Raw genomic sequence first — 19,906 nt, forward strand, 5'->3', positions numbered from 1 at the left:
TTATTTATTTATGATATTATTTGACAATTTTATGATTTTTTCTCTTGCGGATATTATAATTATCTTTAATATTTTATTTAGCGCCCTTATTTTAAAATACATTTTACATCTAAAAAAAGTAATTTTACGTCGTCACTGAGATTTACTTGTTTTGCGGCTTCTAATAGGTTTTTCAGATAATGTTTACTAATTTTTAATGTACTGCGATTATAAGTACGAAAAATAAGTTCCAGTTCACTACATTTAGTTACAAATTCCAGGGGTGGTTTTAGTAAACCACCCTCAGAAACGTGGTTTACCCAAGTAAACGATTTATCATCCGGAATCCCATCGTCTTAACATTCCTAAAGCTGGAAGGGGGTAGCCTCTTTTTCTTAATAAACGACAGGACCTTGCCCCTGCAGCGCGCAAAGAAATTGCTGAAGCAATATCTTCAATTGACCACTTAATTTGTTTTTAGTTTTTAATTTTTTTAACTGCCCTTTAGTAAAAATTCTTTCAACTGTACTTTTTTCCTCCTTCAATTCCTCATCCAATTTTTTATTTTCAGTTTGCAAATTCTTTATTTGTTCCATGGCTTTTTTGACTATGTCGTTTTCACTGAAATTAAATCATTCTTAAATAGATCATAACAAATATGTATTATGTAAATTTGTACATTTTAAAAATAGGTTTTTTCTCTTACATTACAGTTTGAGTAGCGATATCCTTAAATTATGTGTCGCAAGTTTCTTCTACTGATTGTTTTGCAATCTGATCTAACACATTTGACATTTCAGGTTGTAGTTCATTTGTTTTCTCTGTAATAAAAGTTAAATATACAAAGAACACATTTTATTACCATATATGTAGTAAAAAATACATCCAAAATGAGTTATTTATGGAGCTATCAAAAATAAAGTGTTACTTCGAATTCGGAGTTCTATTAAAATGGCCATTAGTATCTATAGAAACATTTTGTCTTTCGTTAAATTGTGTATAAAATCAAAATACTTACATGTTTTTTAATACATTTCTTATCTTTATTCTTCTTTTGCGTGTATTTTCAATCGATGTTTTAGCACTTGGGGTCTTTATTAAATGAAGAGAAGGTATTGCATCATTTCTTAACTTCCACTTGTTGTCAGGTAATCCCAATAGTTTTCCTTTTAAACAATAGTCAGCTTCTGTAAAATGTTTTGAGCATATTCTCTCGGTATCTACATTAAATTTGTCTCGCACTTTACGTATGCGTTTGTCTCTAACGTATTCACCACAAAAATTATATAACTATATAATATAAAAGTTTTTACTACATAAACGAATAAACAAAAATCTCATTCAATACGTTTTGAAGCAACACGTGAGAGATAACTATTGTATTAACACGAATGAACATGAACACAAATAAAGAATTCAACTTGGCGCCAGGAAAGTTGTCTCTGGTTTACATCACAGTGAGCGATAGGGATGCAAGACCATCATGCGCGTCGATTTATCTTCTTGTCATAGTATCATGTTCTCAAATGACTTGTTTGAGAAAACTGTGAAACAAAATTTCACACTTCTAAGGGGTTTCTACAGTGTGTTCTCAAATGTGCTCTCAAGTTACCTGCTTGATTAAATTGCTTAAAACAAAATTCACACTTGTAAGGTGTTTCTCCAGTATGCAATCTTAAGTGAGTTTTCAAATTACCTGCTTGATTAAACTGCTTAAAACAAATTTCACACTTGTAAGGCTTCTCTCCAGTGTGTGTTCGTACGTGTAGTTTCAATTGTTTTGATGTAATAAACTGCTTAAAACAAATTTCACACTTGTGAGGCTTTTCTCCAGTGTGCACTCTCAAATGTTCTTTCAAATTACTTGTTGTAGTAAATTGCTTAAAACAAATTTCACACTTATAAGGCTTTTCTCCAGTATGTGTTCGTAAGTGTAGGTTCAAATTTCCTGCTTTACTAAATTGCTTAAAACAAATTTCACACTTATAAGGCTTTTCTCCAGTGTGCACTCTCAAATGTTCTTTCAAACTCCTTGCTGTAGTGAAATGCTTAGAACAAATTTCACACTTGTACGGTGTTTCTCCAGTGTGCAATCTTAAGTGAGTTTTCAAACTTCCTGCTGCACTAAATTGCTTAAAACAAATTTCACACTTGTACGGTGTTTCTCCAGTGTGCAATCTTAAGTGAGTTTTCAAACTGCCTGCTTGATTAAACTGCTTAAAACAAATTTCACACTTGTAAGGTGTTTCTCCAGTGTGCAATCTTAAGTGAGTTTTCAAATTACCTGCTTGATTAAACTGCTTAAAACAAATTTCACACTCATAAGGCTTTTCTCCAGTGTGTACCCTTAAATGCGTTTTCAAAGCTTGCACATGACAAAATTGCTTAGAACAAATTTCACAATTGTAAGGCTTCTCTCCAGTGTGCCTTCTGAAATGTGATTTCAATTCACCGGTTGTCGTAAACTGCTTAAAACAAATTTCACACTTATAAGGCTTTTGTCCAGTGTGCACTCTCAAATGTTCTTTCAAACTCCTTGCTGTAGTGAAATGGTTAGAACAAATTTCACACTTGTACGGCTTTTCTCCAGTATGTGTTCGTAAGTGTCGTTTCAAACTTGCTGCTGCACTAAATCGCTTAAAACAAATTTTACACCTGTACAGTGTTTCTCTAGTGTGGACTTTCAAATGTCTTTTTAAATCATTTGATTGACTAAATTGCTTAAAACAAATTTCACACTTGTGAGGCTTTTCTCCAGTGTGTGTTCGTAAGTGTAGTTTCAAATGTGTTGATGTAATAAACTGCTTAAAACAAATTTCACACTTATAAGGTGTTTCTCCAGTGTGCAATCTTAAGTGAGTTTTCAAATTACCTGCTTGATTAAACTGCTTAAAACAAATTTCACACTTGTGAGGCTTTTCTCCAGTGTGTGTTCGTAAGTGTCGTTTCAGATGTCCTGCTTCACGAAATTTCTTAAAACAAATTTCACACTTATAAGGCTTTTCTCCAGTGTGCACTCTCAAATGTTCTTTCAAACTCCTTGCTGTAGTGAAATGCTTAGAACAAATTTCACACTTGTAAGGCTTTTCTCCAGTATGTGTTCGTAAGTGTTGTTTTAATGTACTTGCAAAAGTAAATTGCTTAAAACAAATTTCACATTTGTAAGGTATTTGCCCAATCCCAACTTTCCTATTTTTATTTAATATTTTTCCTTTGATTTGTTGACCGTCATATTTTTCCTGATGAGGTGAACGTAAAGCTTCCTCCATTTTCATTTTGTCCTCCTCCTGGGGATAACCTAAAATAAAATCCGAATATAAACATTTTACTGAAATGAAAAATTTTTGCAGAAACAAAAGAATAAATAAATAAAGTAAAATACTACACTACTCCAAGAAATTAAGGCACCATCTTAAAAATGGGCCGTTTTTGATGTCTCCAATTGCCTAAACCTGTGGTCAGATTTAAGTGTTTTTTTAAATATGTTATAGCTTTATTCTTTAACAATATCGCTGTAGTAATATTATTGCTAGGCAGGTAAATTTTCATTTTATACCGGATGTACCATCCGAACTGTGTTTTTAAAGTTATACTTCTTTAGGCGCGATTGGGAGTGAATTTTTATTATCGTGGGCGCATATGCACACAGACAGTATGGAGTTCGTTGCTAAATCCGAAGAATATTATATCTACTCTCCACCTATATTATTTGCTAAATCTTTCAAGTTATGTATGTATCAGTGCAATGAAAGTGTGAAAAGAATATATATATTAATGTTTTTAGTAAATATATTTATTACTAGCTGACCCGGTAGACTTCGTACTGACTCAATAGATAAAAACAAACTTTTGTATACAATAAACTTTAAATAAACAAAGGAATTCGTAATTAATAAACTAAAAATGCTCGACGTGAATGAGGTTTTATTATTATTTTTAATTAATTACACATGATGTTTGAAATAATAAAGTTTAGTTAAAAGTAACAAAATAAAGTTTGTAGTGCAACAGCTACAATCTTAAATTTGTTTATCTTATAATAAATACAACAGCTTTATTTTATCTACATTCAAAACAACACTGTATTTATAATTGAGTTCGGGGTTGTCCAACTATATAGGTGTTGATTAATCAAAATAAAATTAAATATCATTAAATAAAATGAAATAAAATTTCATAAAATTGAATAAAAATAAATAAAAATAATAAATAAATTTAAAAAATAATAAAATTAAATAAGATGAAACAAAATAAAATAAACGAAAATAAATAAAATACTTTAAATTAAATTAAATTAAACAAAATTAAATAAAATTTTATAATTTGCTGCTTGTTCTTATCGTGTGCTCAGAACTTTTCTCCTGCTTGCCGTTCGTCACAAAAGTTCGGTTTAGAGATATTTTTAAAATTTCGAAAGATTAAAAAATTCATATTTTGCCCAATTTAAGTCCAAAAGTTAAACAGTTGCACTCTTCTTCGATGAAATTTGTTGCTCGTTCTTCTTCTATCCTCAGTATATTTCTACGGCGTAAGATATTGTAATTCGGACACGGATTGCGCTAGAGAAAACATTTTAGTACGGTTCTGTTCGGAATTCAGCAAGGAGTCTATTTACTTAATTTCGTATTTTTCACGTCCTTATTATGAGAGTTATATGGCGTCATGGGTAACCCCCTTATTACGTACGTTTATGAAATATAGATAAAAACCTACTCCCAGTCCGGTCGAATATACCTGCCAAATTTCATAAAAATCGGTCAAGTCGTTTCGGAGGAGTATGGCAACAAACACTGTAAAAAGAGCATTTTATACATATAGATGTAAAATTTTTGGTGGCTACTAAAATGACTATAAAACCGTATAAACCTTCCCTGAACTTCCACAAATAATTCAACATCAAAATTAGCCAAATCGGTCCAGCCATTCTCGAGTTTTAGCGAGACTATCGAACAGCAATTGATTTTTATATATAGGGTGTCCCAAAAGTAGTGGAACGGTCGAATATTTCACGAACTAAACATCGGATCCAAAAACTGAAAAATACGCGTTCAATCATTTTCAAAAATCTATCCAATGACACCAAACACCAATCCCCACTACACCCCCTGGAGGTGGGGTGGGGGTAACTTTAAAATCTCAAATGGAAACCCCCAGTTTTTCTTGCAAATTTGGATTCGTTACGTAAAAGTAGGCAACTTTTATTCAAGACATTTTTTCGAGTTGTGGATAGATGGCGCTATAATTGGGAAAAACGATTTATCCTGATACTATAGGTAAATTATAGAAACGGTCTAATATCTCACGAAATACACTTTCAAATGAGAAACCAAAAACAGATTTTTAATCTTTTTCGAAAACCTATCGAATAACACCAAACATGACCCTCCAACCCACCCCCTGGAGGTGGGGTGGGGGGTAACCTTAAAATCTTAAATAGCAACCTCCACTTTTTATTGCAGATTCGGATTCGCCATAAAAAATTAAGCAACATTTATTCGAAACATTTTTTAAAATTTCTGATAGATGACGCTAATAAATAGTATTTTTCCAATTAAATTTTCCATTTTCTATTAACAATTCTAAAAAATGTTTCGAATAAATGTTGCTTAATTTTTCGTGACGGATCCGAATCTGTAATAAAAAGTGGGGGTTGCCATTTAAGATTTTAAAGTTACCACCCACCCCATCCCGGGGGGTGGGTTGGAGGGTCACGTTTAGTGTTATTCGAGAAAGGTTTTCGAAAAAGATTAAAAATTTGTTTTTTAGTTTCTCATTTGGAAGTGTATTTCTCGAGATATTAGACCGTTTCTATAATTTACCTATAGTATCAGCATAAATCGTTTTTTTTTCCAATTATAGCGCCATCTATCCACAATTTGAAAAAATGCCTTGAATAAAAGTTGCCTACTTTTACGTAACTAATTAAAATCTGCAAGAAAAACTGGGGCTTTCCATTTAAGATTTTAAAGTTACCCCCCACCCCACCTCCAGGGGGTGTAGTGGGGATTGGCGTTTGGTGTCACTGGATAGATTTTTGAAAATGATTGAACACGTATTTTTCAGTTTTTCGATCCGATGTTTAGTTCGCGAAATATTCGACCGTTCCACTACTTTTGGGACACCTTGTATATAAGATTACTCTGGGCTAATTAGCAAAATTCATGGAAAAGTTATTTACCAGCAATTTTATTCCTGGAATCGAATTATAAGATCCTATATATTAATAATAAAGGTATGCAAAGTCCGCAGACAGTGTGCTACTTTTTTTATAAACAAAATGGCGCTGACAAATCGCATTTTTTCAATTATTGCTCTATAACTCCGAAGATTTTAACTTTATAACAAAAACACCCAAATAAAAATTCACCGCAATTAAATTCTGCATAGAGGTATGTTTTTCCCGATTTGCTCCGACGAAAACTTTCCTCGGAAAATGCGGGTTTTCCCAACAAAATCTCTAATTTTCAAATAAAGTTTTAGGTAAGTAATTATTAATTAATAATTAAATAACTTAGTGACATCAAAGCTTTCTTGGTATAGATTGTAGTTCCAGAAGCCGGTGAAAATTAAATGAATATTTTAGCAACAATTCAATTGTTAATTAACAATTTACGATCGCAATAATAACGAAAATAATCATGATACATTGATCAAACTTATAAAGATGAGATGCTTATTTAATATTTTATCGACAAAATATAAATTTTTCGTTATTTGCATAATCTTTAAATTTTGAAAAAAAAATAGTTATAATACGCTGGTCTAATTAGTAAAGTACAAAGAAAGGTTATTTATCAGCAATTTTATTGCTGAAGTCGAATATTAGGATCCTATATATTAATAATATAGGTATGCAAAGTCCGCAGATAGTGTGCTACTTTTTTTATTAACAAAATGGCACCCCCAAATCGTGTTTTTTTTTTCAATTATTGGTCTATAACTCCGAAGATTTTAACTTACCAAAAACACTGAAATTAAAAATTCGCCCCAATTTAGCTCTACATACAGGAATGTTTTTCCTGATTTGCTCCGAGGAAAATTTTCCTCGGACAATGTGGGTTTTCCCAACAAAATCTAAAATTTTCAAATAATTTTTTTGGGCAAGTAATTATTTATCAACAATTAAATAACTTGGTAAAATAAAAGCTTTCTTGGTATAGATTATAACTGCAGAAGCCGGTGAAAATTAAACGAATATTTTAGCAACAATTCAATTGTTACTTAACAATTTACAGTCGCAATAACAACCAAAATAATCATGAGACATTGATCAAAGTGAGAAAGATTTTAAAGATGTGATGCCTATTTAATATTTTGTAGACAAAATATAAATTTTTCATTTTTTTGCATAATCTTTAAATGTTTAAAAAAATAGTTATAAACAAATTAACATTTCTCAGAAATTGTTTATTATATTATAATTTTAAAAAATACTTAAAATGCGCATTTCAATGGTCTTGAAAATGAATGTTTTAAAAAAAATTTCCAACCATTTGCAAAAAAGTTATGAAACAGAAAAGTAAACATACGATTACTTCGTTGTTTATAATTTGTTTTAATTGTTTCAAAGCTTAAAAGTGAGTTTATTGTACAATCTAATTACTCTCAAAAAATAACAAACATTAGTTCAATGGTTATATTTTAATCAAAGATTAAAAATGTTTTTTTTTTGTAATTTTTAGCGCGAAAGTAGGCTCGATACAGACGAGACTGACACGCATTAAACTCGCGCGAGTTGTGAATGTGAACGGGTATAATACATAATAACATAGCTACGGTACTGTATTAGCCTACTTTCGCGCGTGTAAATTACAAAAAAATATATTTATAATCTTTAATTAAAATAATTATAACTATTAAACTAATAACCGATATTTTTTGTAAGTAATTAGCTTGTACTTTAAACTCACTTTTAAGCTTTGAAAGAATTTAAAAAATTATAAACAACGTAGTAATCGTATGTGTTTACTTTGCTGTTTCATAACTTTTTTGGAAATGGTTGGAAAAAAGTTTTAATGCATTCATTTTCAAGATCTTTGAAATACGCATTTTACCTATTTTTTAAAATTAGAATATAATAAAAACCGGTTGAGATATACAAATGAAATTTGGTGGGTTTTAAGAGATAGTTATTGCGCAGTTTTTGAAATACAATTAAGAATTTTATATTCACTAATGGCATGCATACGGGTAATATAACCCGTATGCAGCATGTAAAAGTCATCTGTCATCACAGTGATATGAAACTCGTATTTAGTCTACAATTTAAAAAATTCCTAAATTGTAAGTAAGTGTTAAAATTAATATTTTACGGTTGGAAATAAAATTTTGTATGCACCACGTCTATTTATCAAACTCTCTGTTACTCGCATCGCTCGCTCTGCTCCTAATATCACACTAATTCGATATAAAGTGTCATTTTACTGACTTGGTATATAAATTACTATTATTTCTTTATGAGAGAATGAAATTCAAATTTTAAAATAAATACATATTTATATATTTTAATACATCTTTTCTTTTTATAAGTATGTAATTTTTTAGTAGTACAGTAGAGCGTCGATTATCAGAACTAATTGGGGGACATGGGCGTTCGGAAAACCGATTTGTTCGGATAATCAAACTACATATATTGAGATTGTCATACATATTTATCCACAAGTGAATAAAAACCATATTTATATAACTATATTTGTTTATACCTTGATAAATAATGACAAATAGCAATTAAACAAAAAAGTGCAGTCTTTGCAACAACATATTTTTGGATACACAATTGAAGAAAATTGAAGATATTTTAAGCGATAATTACTAACGCTTGCTCAATACTCGAGTGCGGGGCGCGGGAGTCGGAAGTTCGGATAACCGGTCGTTCGATTGATCGACGTTCGGATAATCGACGCTCTATTGTATCTTGTATTTGTAGTGCATGTACTTACTTTGTTTTAAAGAAATATGGTATAGGTATTTAACTTTGTTCCAACTTTATAAATTCAATTTGGCATTTGAGATATGTTTTAAAATTTTATTTCCATAATCTAAAGATAATAGGTATTTTAAATGAATGAAAATCTTTAAAATTTCAAAATATTGTCTGTATAGTGCTTGTCTGGCACTAGCCAAACGAGAACAGTGGTAAACATCATGGATGGTGACGTCATGCTCAAGCTCGCTTTTGAAGTAGTTTGAAACAGTATTTTAATTAATTGTTAAGACGTAATATTTTGAATATAATATCTAAGGGAAAATTTTCAGCTAAATCAAAGTACATACAGTAGGAAAAATGAAAGAATACCCATGAACAAACATATAAAACACGCTGTATTTTTCTGTCAGCGTGTCACAAAAACAATTGGCCAGCGCAAGTACATGTAATAATTATTATTACATGTACTTGCGCTGGGCAATTTTCTTTGTGACACAGTGACAGGAAAATACAGCGTGTTTTATATGTTCGTTCATGGGTATTCTTTCATTTTTCCGACTGTACCTATATGTATGTTGGGAATTGAGGAAAATGAAAAAAAAAACGGCGCTTTAACATTTTCTATACTAATATTTGATCAAAAACATTAAAATAACTTGTTATAATGCCTCATAATGATATTTTTGAGTTCCTTCCTGTTAAAACATTAATTTTTCAATTGATTCTTTATGATCCAATATACAAATTTATTTAACACATTGACGGACACTGCGTCAAATGTATAAGCTACATTAATGGAAATTAGACATCTATAGACGTTGTTGTCCGTCAACGTGTTGAATAAATACCAACTCACTGTACAATTGCTAAGAATCATATTTTGAGATTCTAAGAAAAAACTGTTCGGGCTTCAATGCATTATTTTTACATTACATAGTAGCTATAAGTTTTATTTTATTTTATTTATTTATTTACTGGTTTCCCCAATTTCATAAAAAATATACATATATAAACAATAAGTAGAAGTAAAAGTAGTAGTAGTAAAGTCCAGAAATAAAAAACAGTAAAAAAAAACAAACAAAAAATAAAATTAAATGAAAGTGTGACAGCATAAAGCTGTAGTAAGTACATTACAATCACTGGCGAAGCGTCCATGTAACCACTGTTACCATTGGTAACAGTTAAAAATCTTGCAAATAAATATTTTTTCTACGAGCGTGCAAAAATGTCTACTGTTGTTCTGAAGCTATTTCCTTGTGGCATTTTTATGATTAATTATTTATATGGGAAATAAGCCACAATTAAAATGAAAAAAATAATTTTATTAACGTTTCGACGCCCAAATCGGGTGCCGTTGTCAAAATACAAAATATTACTAAAATAAACTAAAGTGTTGTTGCTAAGCAAAAAAATTCTTCTAATAATTTATTTAATCTCACTCATTTATATTGGCAATTCAGACATATATTATACATTTTAAAGTAGAAGACTTTAAAATGATATTGCCAATATTTATGAGTTGCGTTCCTGGGACGACTTACTGAAAGATAGTTCATTCGATTACATGAAATTAACCCCAACTCAAGAATATCCGTCATAAAAAATTATAGCATGTGATATGTCTTTAAAAAGACAACCAAATGCAACGACAGTAAAATTCTCGCGTTAGAGACTTCATAGTAAATCACAAGGGAAAACCAGGAAAAACCCTGTGATACTATCCCGACATCGTAAGTATTTGGTCTTACATTAATTTACTCTCAAAAAATAATACCAAATTCTGACTTGTAACATGTTTAAATTATAAATAATATTAATAATATTAGATATATAAGTAATACTAAAATATAAAATATGTACTAGCTCGATATTATTGACTTACTAATCTTGGTATTTTCTTTCTATTGACTTCCTCTTTCAGTATGGGTAACCACATCCTACTGCATTCTACCGAGGAATTTGCGACACAATTGGTTTCATTTAGCATAATTAGAGCCGCTTCTTTGATTTTTCTCTTTTTACTATGTCTACTTTCTCGCACGCATTTTAGTTTAGAAAGTTTCACTTTTCCGCACGCGTGTTACTTTTCCGCACGCGGTTTTTACTTTTCCGCACGCGTGTTAATTTAGATATGTTAATATGGCCTTAAAGTAATTATAATACATGCAATAAACTAATATTTAGATATTATTTACTAATTTATTTCAAATATATCTTATTGTGTTCCTGTTTTAATGAAATTAACGCGAAAATTCGATGAAATAAAATTATTTTGACATAATATTCGAAAGTCAAATCGGTAGACAATAACAGTCGTTTTGAATCATCGTCATGGAAACCAAGATCGTCGTCATGCTAACTAATTATATTGAAAGTTTGGTTTTGACAACCTTGTCAAAGAATTAATTTTGTATGTATTTTCATATTAATTAAACCAATTGATTAATATTTGGTAATTGTTTAAAGACTCTTAGAAAAAATATTGTTCCTAACTCTTGCAGAAAGTCTCTTTTCCGCACTCGACTGCTTGCCGAACTCCCGCTTCGCGTCGTTCGGCAAACTGCAGTTGCGTGCGGAAAAGAATGACTTTCTGCACTTGTTATGAAAATAACTATTATGACGATGAATAATTCTATTTACCAATATTTTTACCAATAGAAATATATTATTATATTATGTGGTAATAGTACCTACCTCAGTAAATAGACAACTACCCGTAGACACGAAAATATTGGCGAGTTTATGTGACTTAGTTGCACTTTATTATACTCTGTTACCAGACTCATTTCTGGTTACAATGGTTATATACCCACGCTGGCGCTCGGGACCGGCTAGTGACTGAAAATTTTGAAGAAGCGACGGCATAAGCGCGCTGTGTATCAGTAGCGCTGTTACCAAATTTAAAATTGGTGACAGTACCTATAAAAAGTATGCGTGCAGTTAACCATGGATGAGTGTCGCTTCTTAATCGACCAACTACTTGAAAAATTCTCCTCGTATAATTTTGAAGAAAAAAATGAGATTAAAAATGAAAGACCTATTTTAAACAATTTAAAAAAGGAATCAACAAAAGTAGTTCGATATTTTAAATTTAGTTGGTACAGTGAAAATCCTTGGTTATATTATGGTTGCAAGAAAAATATACTGTATTGTTGGCCATGTCTTCTGATATCTACAGAAAAATGGGTGGACCAGGTTCACGATTTAAATAGTGTTAGATTTTTAAAAAGGAGACATGCAATTTCTCCGTTACCTACATATAAGATGTATACCCAATTTGATTCAGTTTGGCAAAACAGAAATCAAAAGTTCTCTTAACCAAGCTTTTAAAGCAAATATTGCTACTAAACATAATGAGTTTGTTAAAAAAATAGATAGGTATATCCTTAGCACACTTATAATAGTTACTGTATGTTTTTGGGCCAAACAAGAACTAGCGTTTCGTGGTCATTTTGAGTGCGACGACTCTGACAATCCAGGCAATTACAGGGAATTGTTAACATTAATTGCCAAAAAAGATCAAAAATTTTGTCAACATGTAGAAACATATGTTTTTTCGAGAGTTTAAAGTGATATACAAAATGATATTATTGAAGCTACACTCACCGGCACAAAATTCCGCCACCCAAAATTTTTGATTAAGTTTGACAATTTATAACTTTATTATTTGTGCTCCGATTTTCAAGATTCTTACACCAGTTTGTAGGTACGGTTATTCATATTGTTTGGTATTATTCCGGTAACAAAAAATTTTGCTTGAATGTCATTGTACAGGGGTGAAAGCAAGCGCTGTATTTTCTAATTTTAAAAAGTTCTGTGGAAAGATGGAATAGCTGATTTTGTTTCATAGTCCTGTTATATTTTCCCGGAGGCATTACCAACATTTTGTTTTTTGAATTATCCGAATATATTTTTTCTTGTAAGAGCTGTACCATTCTTTGTAATTAAAAACACTGATTGACTCATACAATTGAGGTTAGATTGATAAGATTAGAATGGCCCGCATGCAGCCCAGATCTCAATCATATTGAGCATTTATGGGATGAATAAAAAACTATTTGCCGTCATCCTAGGCCTCCAGAAAATTTGGTACAGTTATGGCCCTGGTAGAGGAATATCGGGCTATTCCCCAGGCAAGGAAAACACATCTTTATTAGATGCTAAACAGATTGCGAGCAGTCGTTGCTGCAAGAGGTGTACATAACCGCTATTGAATTGTTTTGTTGTTAAATTTGTTTTGTTTTATTAATTTTAGTGCGTTTGATATTTTTATTTAAATAAACCTTCAAAGCAGTGTTTTTAATTACAGCTCTTACAAGAAAAGAGATATTCAGATAATTAAAAAAACAAGACCTTAGTGATACCTCCAGGATAATACAAAAGGAGTATGAAACAAAATCAGCCCTCCAATTTTTCCACAGAATTTTTTAAAGTTAGGAGAAAAAACAACGTTTACATTCACCCCCGTATAATGTCATCCAAGCAAAAAATTTTTGTTACCGGAATAATAGCAATTGACTTCAATACATGTACCTACAAACTCGTGCAAGAATCATTAAAATCGAAGTACAAATAATAAAGTTATATATTGTCAAACTTAATCAAAAATTTTGGGTGGCGGAATTTTGTGCCGGTGAGTGTATATATACATTTAGCCATATCTTCATTTTTATAAATAAGATTTTTTGCACCTGGTTTTGGTAACACTAAAGAAAAAGTCACGCGTCGCCACTGATTACAATAAAACTAAATTTAACATACACACAATCCACGTTATGCAGTGACAATACATAATAATATAATATAAACCGACATTAATCAACTAACTACAGACAATAAAAAGTCAATAAATTACATAATACAAAAGCATTGTCCATGGCAAAAATTAACAAATCTACTGATAATATAATATTAAACATTAAACATAAGTGCGGAAAAATTGATTTTAGTCGGTTTTTAAATACCCTACTGGAAGAAGAGAATAAATCGATGTACAAATCATTCGGGCGACTCAAAGTTCTATCTATTGGTGAGTTAAGACCATAGTTTGTTGAATGATGAGGTACATGGAACAAGTTATTATTTCTCAGATCATGGTTTAGAATATTAAATTTTATTAATTTTAATAAATCAGGGCAATTGATTTCACTATTTAATAGTTTATAAATAAAAGCTAGATCATTTATAATTCTACTGTCTTTTAAGGAGTGCAAATTGAGATCACTACGGATGATGGTATAGTTGTGGTTTAGATCAATAACATTATGTCCCAATCTGTACTCTGCAAATCTTAAAAACTTATTTTGAACTCTCTCGAGACAAACAACATGAACATTATAAAATGGTGACCAGACAATAGAGGAGAATTCTAATACAGATATAACCAATGATGAGTAAACAGCTTTTATTGTATTAAGGGAAAGATCAGCACAACTGCGAAGTATATAACCCGATACTTTCGAAGCCTTTGCTGTCACATAGTTAATGTGATCCACAAACGTTAAGTTTTCATCGAATATTACTCCTAAATACTTTACTGTTTGAACATAAGAGAGCACTTAACTGTCGATGACATATGATGATTGATATTTTTTTGCAACTTTGTGGAAGCTAATGAAATGACATTTATTAATATTTAAAAAGAGAGGTGTTTTTGTTACACTTCTCAACTAAATTATTGAGATCGTTTTGAAGGAGACTACAATCTTCATGATCTTTGATAGATCTGTACATCTTTAAATCATCAGCAAATAGCAAGTACTTACGAGTGATTAAAACATTCACCTATGTCGTTAATAAATAGATTGAACAGAAGGGGCAAGCAATGAGCACCTTGTGGAACTCCAGATTTTATTTGTATTTCATCTGACATAAATGAACCCAGTTTGACTTTTTGTGTGCGACCTATTAAATAGCTAGCAAACCACTTTAAAAGCTGATCGCTGAAACCATATGCCTTAAGTTAATGTAACAGTAAGTAGTGGTCAATCCTATCAAAGGCTTTTGAAAAGTCTGTGTATACACAATCTACCTGACATTTTCTTTCCAGATCTCTGATAATAGATGTTTCATAAGATAGTAAGTTTGTAGTTGTGGATTTCTTGTGCATAAAGCCATGTTGATAATTATTTATTAATTGTTGACAAGTAAAACTAATATGGTTATAAATCAACTTATCAAGTAGTTTAGGAATGGTCGATTGTTTAGATATACCTCTGTAATTTTCTATATTTTCTCTTTTGCCAGATTTAAAAATTGGAATTAAATGGCTAGTTTTTCATTTATCAGGAAGAATGCCTAATTTCAATGATAAGTTATATAGAACAAACAATGGTTGAGTTTGACTGTAAGCACAGTTTTTCAAGAAAAAATCGGGAAGTCCATCCGGTCTAGCTGTTACATTATTAGAAAGTTTTGACAAACCGTCATAAATAACTTCCACTCTCAAAGAATCACACTTTATAGATGAATAATTATTAAATGTGTCATGATAACTTACATCCAGGGAAGAAACATAAACTTCAGAGAAGTATACAGCAAAAAGTTCACTTATATGATCACCATTCACTGCTTTTTTATCAGCTAGATACATATTATTAGGAACATCATATAGATTATTTTTTCGACTAAAAAATCTCCAAAATGACCTGGGATCGGTATTAAAATTATTTTCAAGGTCTTTTTTGTAATTCACAAAACATTCTTTAGATAAAATATTACAGTGACTACGTAACCTTGAAAACTCTATGTAATAACAGCGATTGCCAGTATTCTTGTAATTTTTGTGAGCTATTTTCTTTTGGATGATTAAATTTCTCAACTCAGCATTGAACCACTTTGGGAAAGTTGATACCTTACTTGTCTTTTGGGCACAAAAAGATTTAATGCCATACTATAAGTACATCAAGTTTCAGACAAATTGGAGACCCAAGAATTTTTTGTGTGTTCAAAGTTTAGTGGTTTGAAATGGAAAAAATGCTACATATTCCCAAGACTTCTGGTCTGGATGGCAAGGACATTAGAATCATCACAAATTTGTATTGGGGTCTGAACTTCTCCACATATTTTGAGGCGCATCTACGGTTGTCTGATGATGCGAATCCAGCTGCTCGGTACAGTAGGGGTAGAAGGATAGGTTTCATACAACCAGTAATTATTCTACATGTTTCATTTAACTCCATGGTGACTTGTTGGGCGTGTCTAGATCTACCCCAGACGGGACAAGCATATTTCCCTGTTGAGAAACATAAGGCCTCAGCTTGGGTGCCAAAGCAAGACTTATTCTGCCTCTTCATTTTCCCTTCTTTCAGTTTCGTGTTCAGGCCAAATCCATTCCAAATTGTCATGTTTTTGGTATGAAGAATTGTTTACATATTTAAACATGAATACAAGTTTAGCAGCCTTTTCGGTTCCTAAATTATTTCGTAATTTGGAATTACAAGTCCAAAGCTTGAAAAGCACCTTTCAATGCTTGCCGTTGAGGCTACTGCTGTAAGTAATTGGTTAATTCGTTCGAGAAATATGTTTTCTTCAGGCCAACCAGATTCAGTGATTGGAACAGACTTCCATCATAATAATGGAGATGTTTTTTTAAAATTTGGACCATACATGAAAAACGGAAAAGGTTTAGACTTCGAAATTAGGGCCATTATAAAACCGAACAAAATCTGTGTTGATTGAATTTAAATATTTATAAGCCTGTTCTTTTTGTTCGGCACTAAGTCTTTCTCCCAAAAAGCGATTGTCCAATAAGTTTGCCAAAAAATGAAGCGAACCTAGAGCCATATTCCTCCTTTTGTAATAAAAGTTCGTAATTTAAATTGGTTGATCTTGATTGATTTGAATTCCTATTAGAAGGCAAGTCAACACAGTTGCAACCTTGCCGCTTTTTAACTTTCTTATGTAAAAATTAGTACGAAATAAAATACTGACATATATCATGATATATACAATATAAATATCATGATATATATCAGTGGGATATATATCCTCGCGCCCTGAACATAGGTCAGTGACAATTATTACAAACAAAAGATAACACATAAATCAATTCAGAAATGTTCCAAGGTATAACGGTTTTGAGTTATCTAATACATACAGGTCATGTAACACTAATCACAATACAAAAGCTCTGGCCGAAAGTATTAAAAAGTTAGGGAAGAAATAAGATTTTTAAAGGCGGAAACTGATATATTAATAATTTCGAGGTTATTTAATGAGTTAGCTAATCGAAGAGTTCTAGGAATAAATGTGTTGTAAGAATAATTGAATCTATGAAAAGAAACATAAAAGGTTTGCACCTGCTTAGTCCAGCAGTTCCCAACCTTTTTTAGCTTCAGGCACACTAACTTAAAATCTTGTTCAGCCACGGCACACTTGGGTAAATAATCTCTATAATGAGTATAATCATAATGTATTGTTATGTGAATTTCGCGGCACACCTACAGGGACTTCAGGGCACACCACTGTGCCGCGCCACACTGGTTGGGAACCTCTGGCCTAGTCGAACGACCAGGGACAAATAGAGATATTTTGGAGAGAAGCTTGGGGCAGTTACACAGCCCGTTGATAATTTTAAATAAAAGTATTAAGTCTCATTGTTTTCTGCGTACCTCAAGAGGAGGTAAGTTCAGTATGTGCTCTAATGCAGAATAGTCGTAGTATGCATGCATCTTAGTGGCAGTATATCTCAGAAAATTGTGTTGGACAGCCTCAAGTTTCAGTTTATGAGTAAAGTAATAGGGGGACCAAATTGTGGAACAGTAATCAAAATGAGATCTAACCAGGGAGAAATAAAGGGTTTTAGTTGGGTTTGGTTTTAATGAGTTTTGTTTGTAGTAAGTTAACATGATGTTTAAAGCCTCTTCCATTGTCGACTCTACTTGTGTGAGTGTTTTCCCATTTACAGCGATACCAAGTTCATCAGAGTAAACAAAACTCTCAGTATGAGTGTGCATTTGGTTGGTTGTTGGTGTAGATGTTAAATAGTGATGGCTCCAGAACGCTTTTTTGAGGTAGGCCATTTTTTTGGGTTCTCCATCTGCTCTTCTTTCCATTTAACACAATGTAGAAGCGTCTATTATACAACAGTGATCTAATGATATATACCAGGTCATAGTCAAGTATAGTATTATAGTTAGCAGGGTTCTGTGGTTTATCATATCATAGGCCTCTGTGAGGTCTATCAAGGCTACTCCTCTGGGTACGTTCGAGGTATACAGCGCAAATAGGCCTATAAAGTGAGTACAAAGACATACATCATTTTTTTGTAATTTTTACACCTTCAATTTACCATGCACATCTCGTAGACTCTACCAACAAGGTAGAGTCATGTTGATGAACTGCAGGGCGCCCCGACAAGCAGTCTCAGCACCTTAAGAAGAAGAAATGGAATCACCCATTCTCTCACCTTAGTTAATAATAAACATCCTCAAAATACAATCAAATTGTTATCATGCTATTTTACTTATCAGTTAATTTACTTACTTTCTTCATTACTTGTTTGCTTTTCTTCAGATAGGGTAAATTTATATTCACCTTGCTCTATTTCAGGATTTACCGGGAACTCATTAAAATCTGGATTATCAAATGCGTCGTATGCGGATTCTCTCTTGGGTTCTTCCGTAATTTCAATTTTGAAGACATCCAAAGGACCATCACATGCCTCATCTATTTCTATTTTACAAGTCTTCTCATTCTCACTCTCACTAGCATCTTGTTCTATTTCCATAATTAAAGTTGATTTTACCTACCAAATTGAGTTATCATGGTTTTATATTTACAGCCAAAAACACTGTATTAATAAATTTTGAGGAACCCAATACACCAAATTAACCGCTAATCCTCTAAAATCGTATTCCTTAGCCCTCCACATTCCATTGCATTTGATTTGCTTTGTATTATTAATTTTTTATTTTGTTGACAGATTTTGACCTTTTGTCTGTCGCTGTCGACTTTAAGGCCATAGAAAAAAGTGTTGTGTGTTGTGTGATTTGGAAGGCGGCTGCACAATTGACCGGGAACGGGAACGAGAACGGAAACGGGAACGAGAACGGAAACTGAAAGCATCAGCAGATTCACAATTAAATGGTAAACAGCTGTTTTGTGTCACCAGGCCTGGACTGGCCCGCCGGCCCTCGGGCCGGTACGCCTTTTGCCTTCGTTAGTACCTATCTATCCTTAGACAAGGAAAAAAGAGAGGACGGGTAACACTCATTTAACACACACGTTCCAAAAGTGAAGCCGGTTTTTGGTTTGTTTGTCACCAGAAACATGGCGGTCACGTCAAAAATAACAATGGGTTGCCAGTGGTGGGTGTTCGTTGAAGGTTAAAATTTCATAAAAAATAAAGTAAATCATCATCTAAAATTCGTAATAAAAACATATGTATGTATTGAAACATATGTACGTAATATGAGAAACTTAATAAAACATTTACCGTACACAAATTCTTCATTTTAAATACATTTCATGTTTTTATTTTAAATACTCAATGCATAACAATACCCCAAAGATACGTCGATGATCAAAATCTCTGGTGTCAGTTTGGCTTCACTTTTGGTCATAGGATTACTCGTCCTCTCTCTTTCCTTGTCTAAGTATCTATCCATAAAAAAAATTAAACTGGAAAAAAATTGTTTTGAACCTTTACACAAAGATGATGCAGCTACGATTCCCCTAAAAAATGTTTTTACATGCCTCAGTAATCAGAATCCTACATTATGAAACCAGTCGGTACAACAAAAGATAACTTGTATCAGGCGTCAGATAATCAAATAGCTTAGCTACGACGGACGACGCCCTCGAAGACCATTTTTACGATTCGGGCGCCTTTCATATGTATCAATATCCGCTGTTTTTATAAAGGCCGCGTCTCACCATCAAATAATTTGATCAAACAGTTTGAGCAAACTTGACGTACTTGAGGAAGTACGTCAAAGTGACGTCACAATTGCAGTTTGTTGAAATTCTAAAAATCGGTGTTCTCACGATCAGTCACAA

The 19,906-nt window shown here is 32.1% G+C and overlaps 1 protein-coding gene across 1 annotated transcript; it reads right to left on the reverse strand.

Annotated features, from left to right (window-relative positions):
• Window positions 1-819: 819 nt before the first annotated feature.
• Window positions 820-19,906, reverse strand: LOC126881591 (zinc finger protein 271-like). Its single transcript, XM_050645952.1, has 2 exons — window positions 18,392-19,906; window positions 820-3,277 (listed from the first exon to the last, which is right to left on the reverse strand). Exons 1-2 carry the CDS (start codon window positions 18,633-18,635, stop codon window positions 1,539-1,541), a joined length of 1,983 nt encoding a protein of 660 aa, XP_050501909.1. The 5' UTR covers window positions 18,636-19,906; the 3' UTR covers window positions 820-1,538.

The sequence above is a fragment of the Diabrotica virgifera genome, chromosome 3, assembly GCF_917563875.1.
Source record: "Diabrotica virgifera virgifera chromosome 3, PGI_DIABVI_V3a".
NCBI lineage: Eukaryota > Metazoa > Arthropoda > Insecta > Coleoptera > Chrysomelidae > Diabrotica > Diabrotica virgifera.

Coding starts and splice junctions, on each gene's coding strand:
- LOC126881591 (XM_050645952.1), bottom strand. CDS start 18,635: ATGGAAATAGAACAAGATGCTAGTGAGAGTGAGAATGAGAAGACTTGT. Junction 3,278..18,391: donor GCAAACAAGTAATGAAGAAA/GTAAGTAAATTA, acceptor ATTTTATTTTAG/GTTATCCCCAGGAGGAGGAC.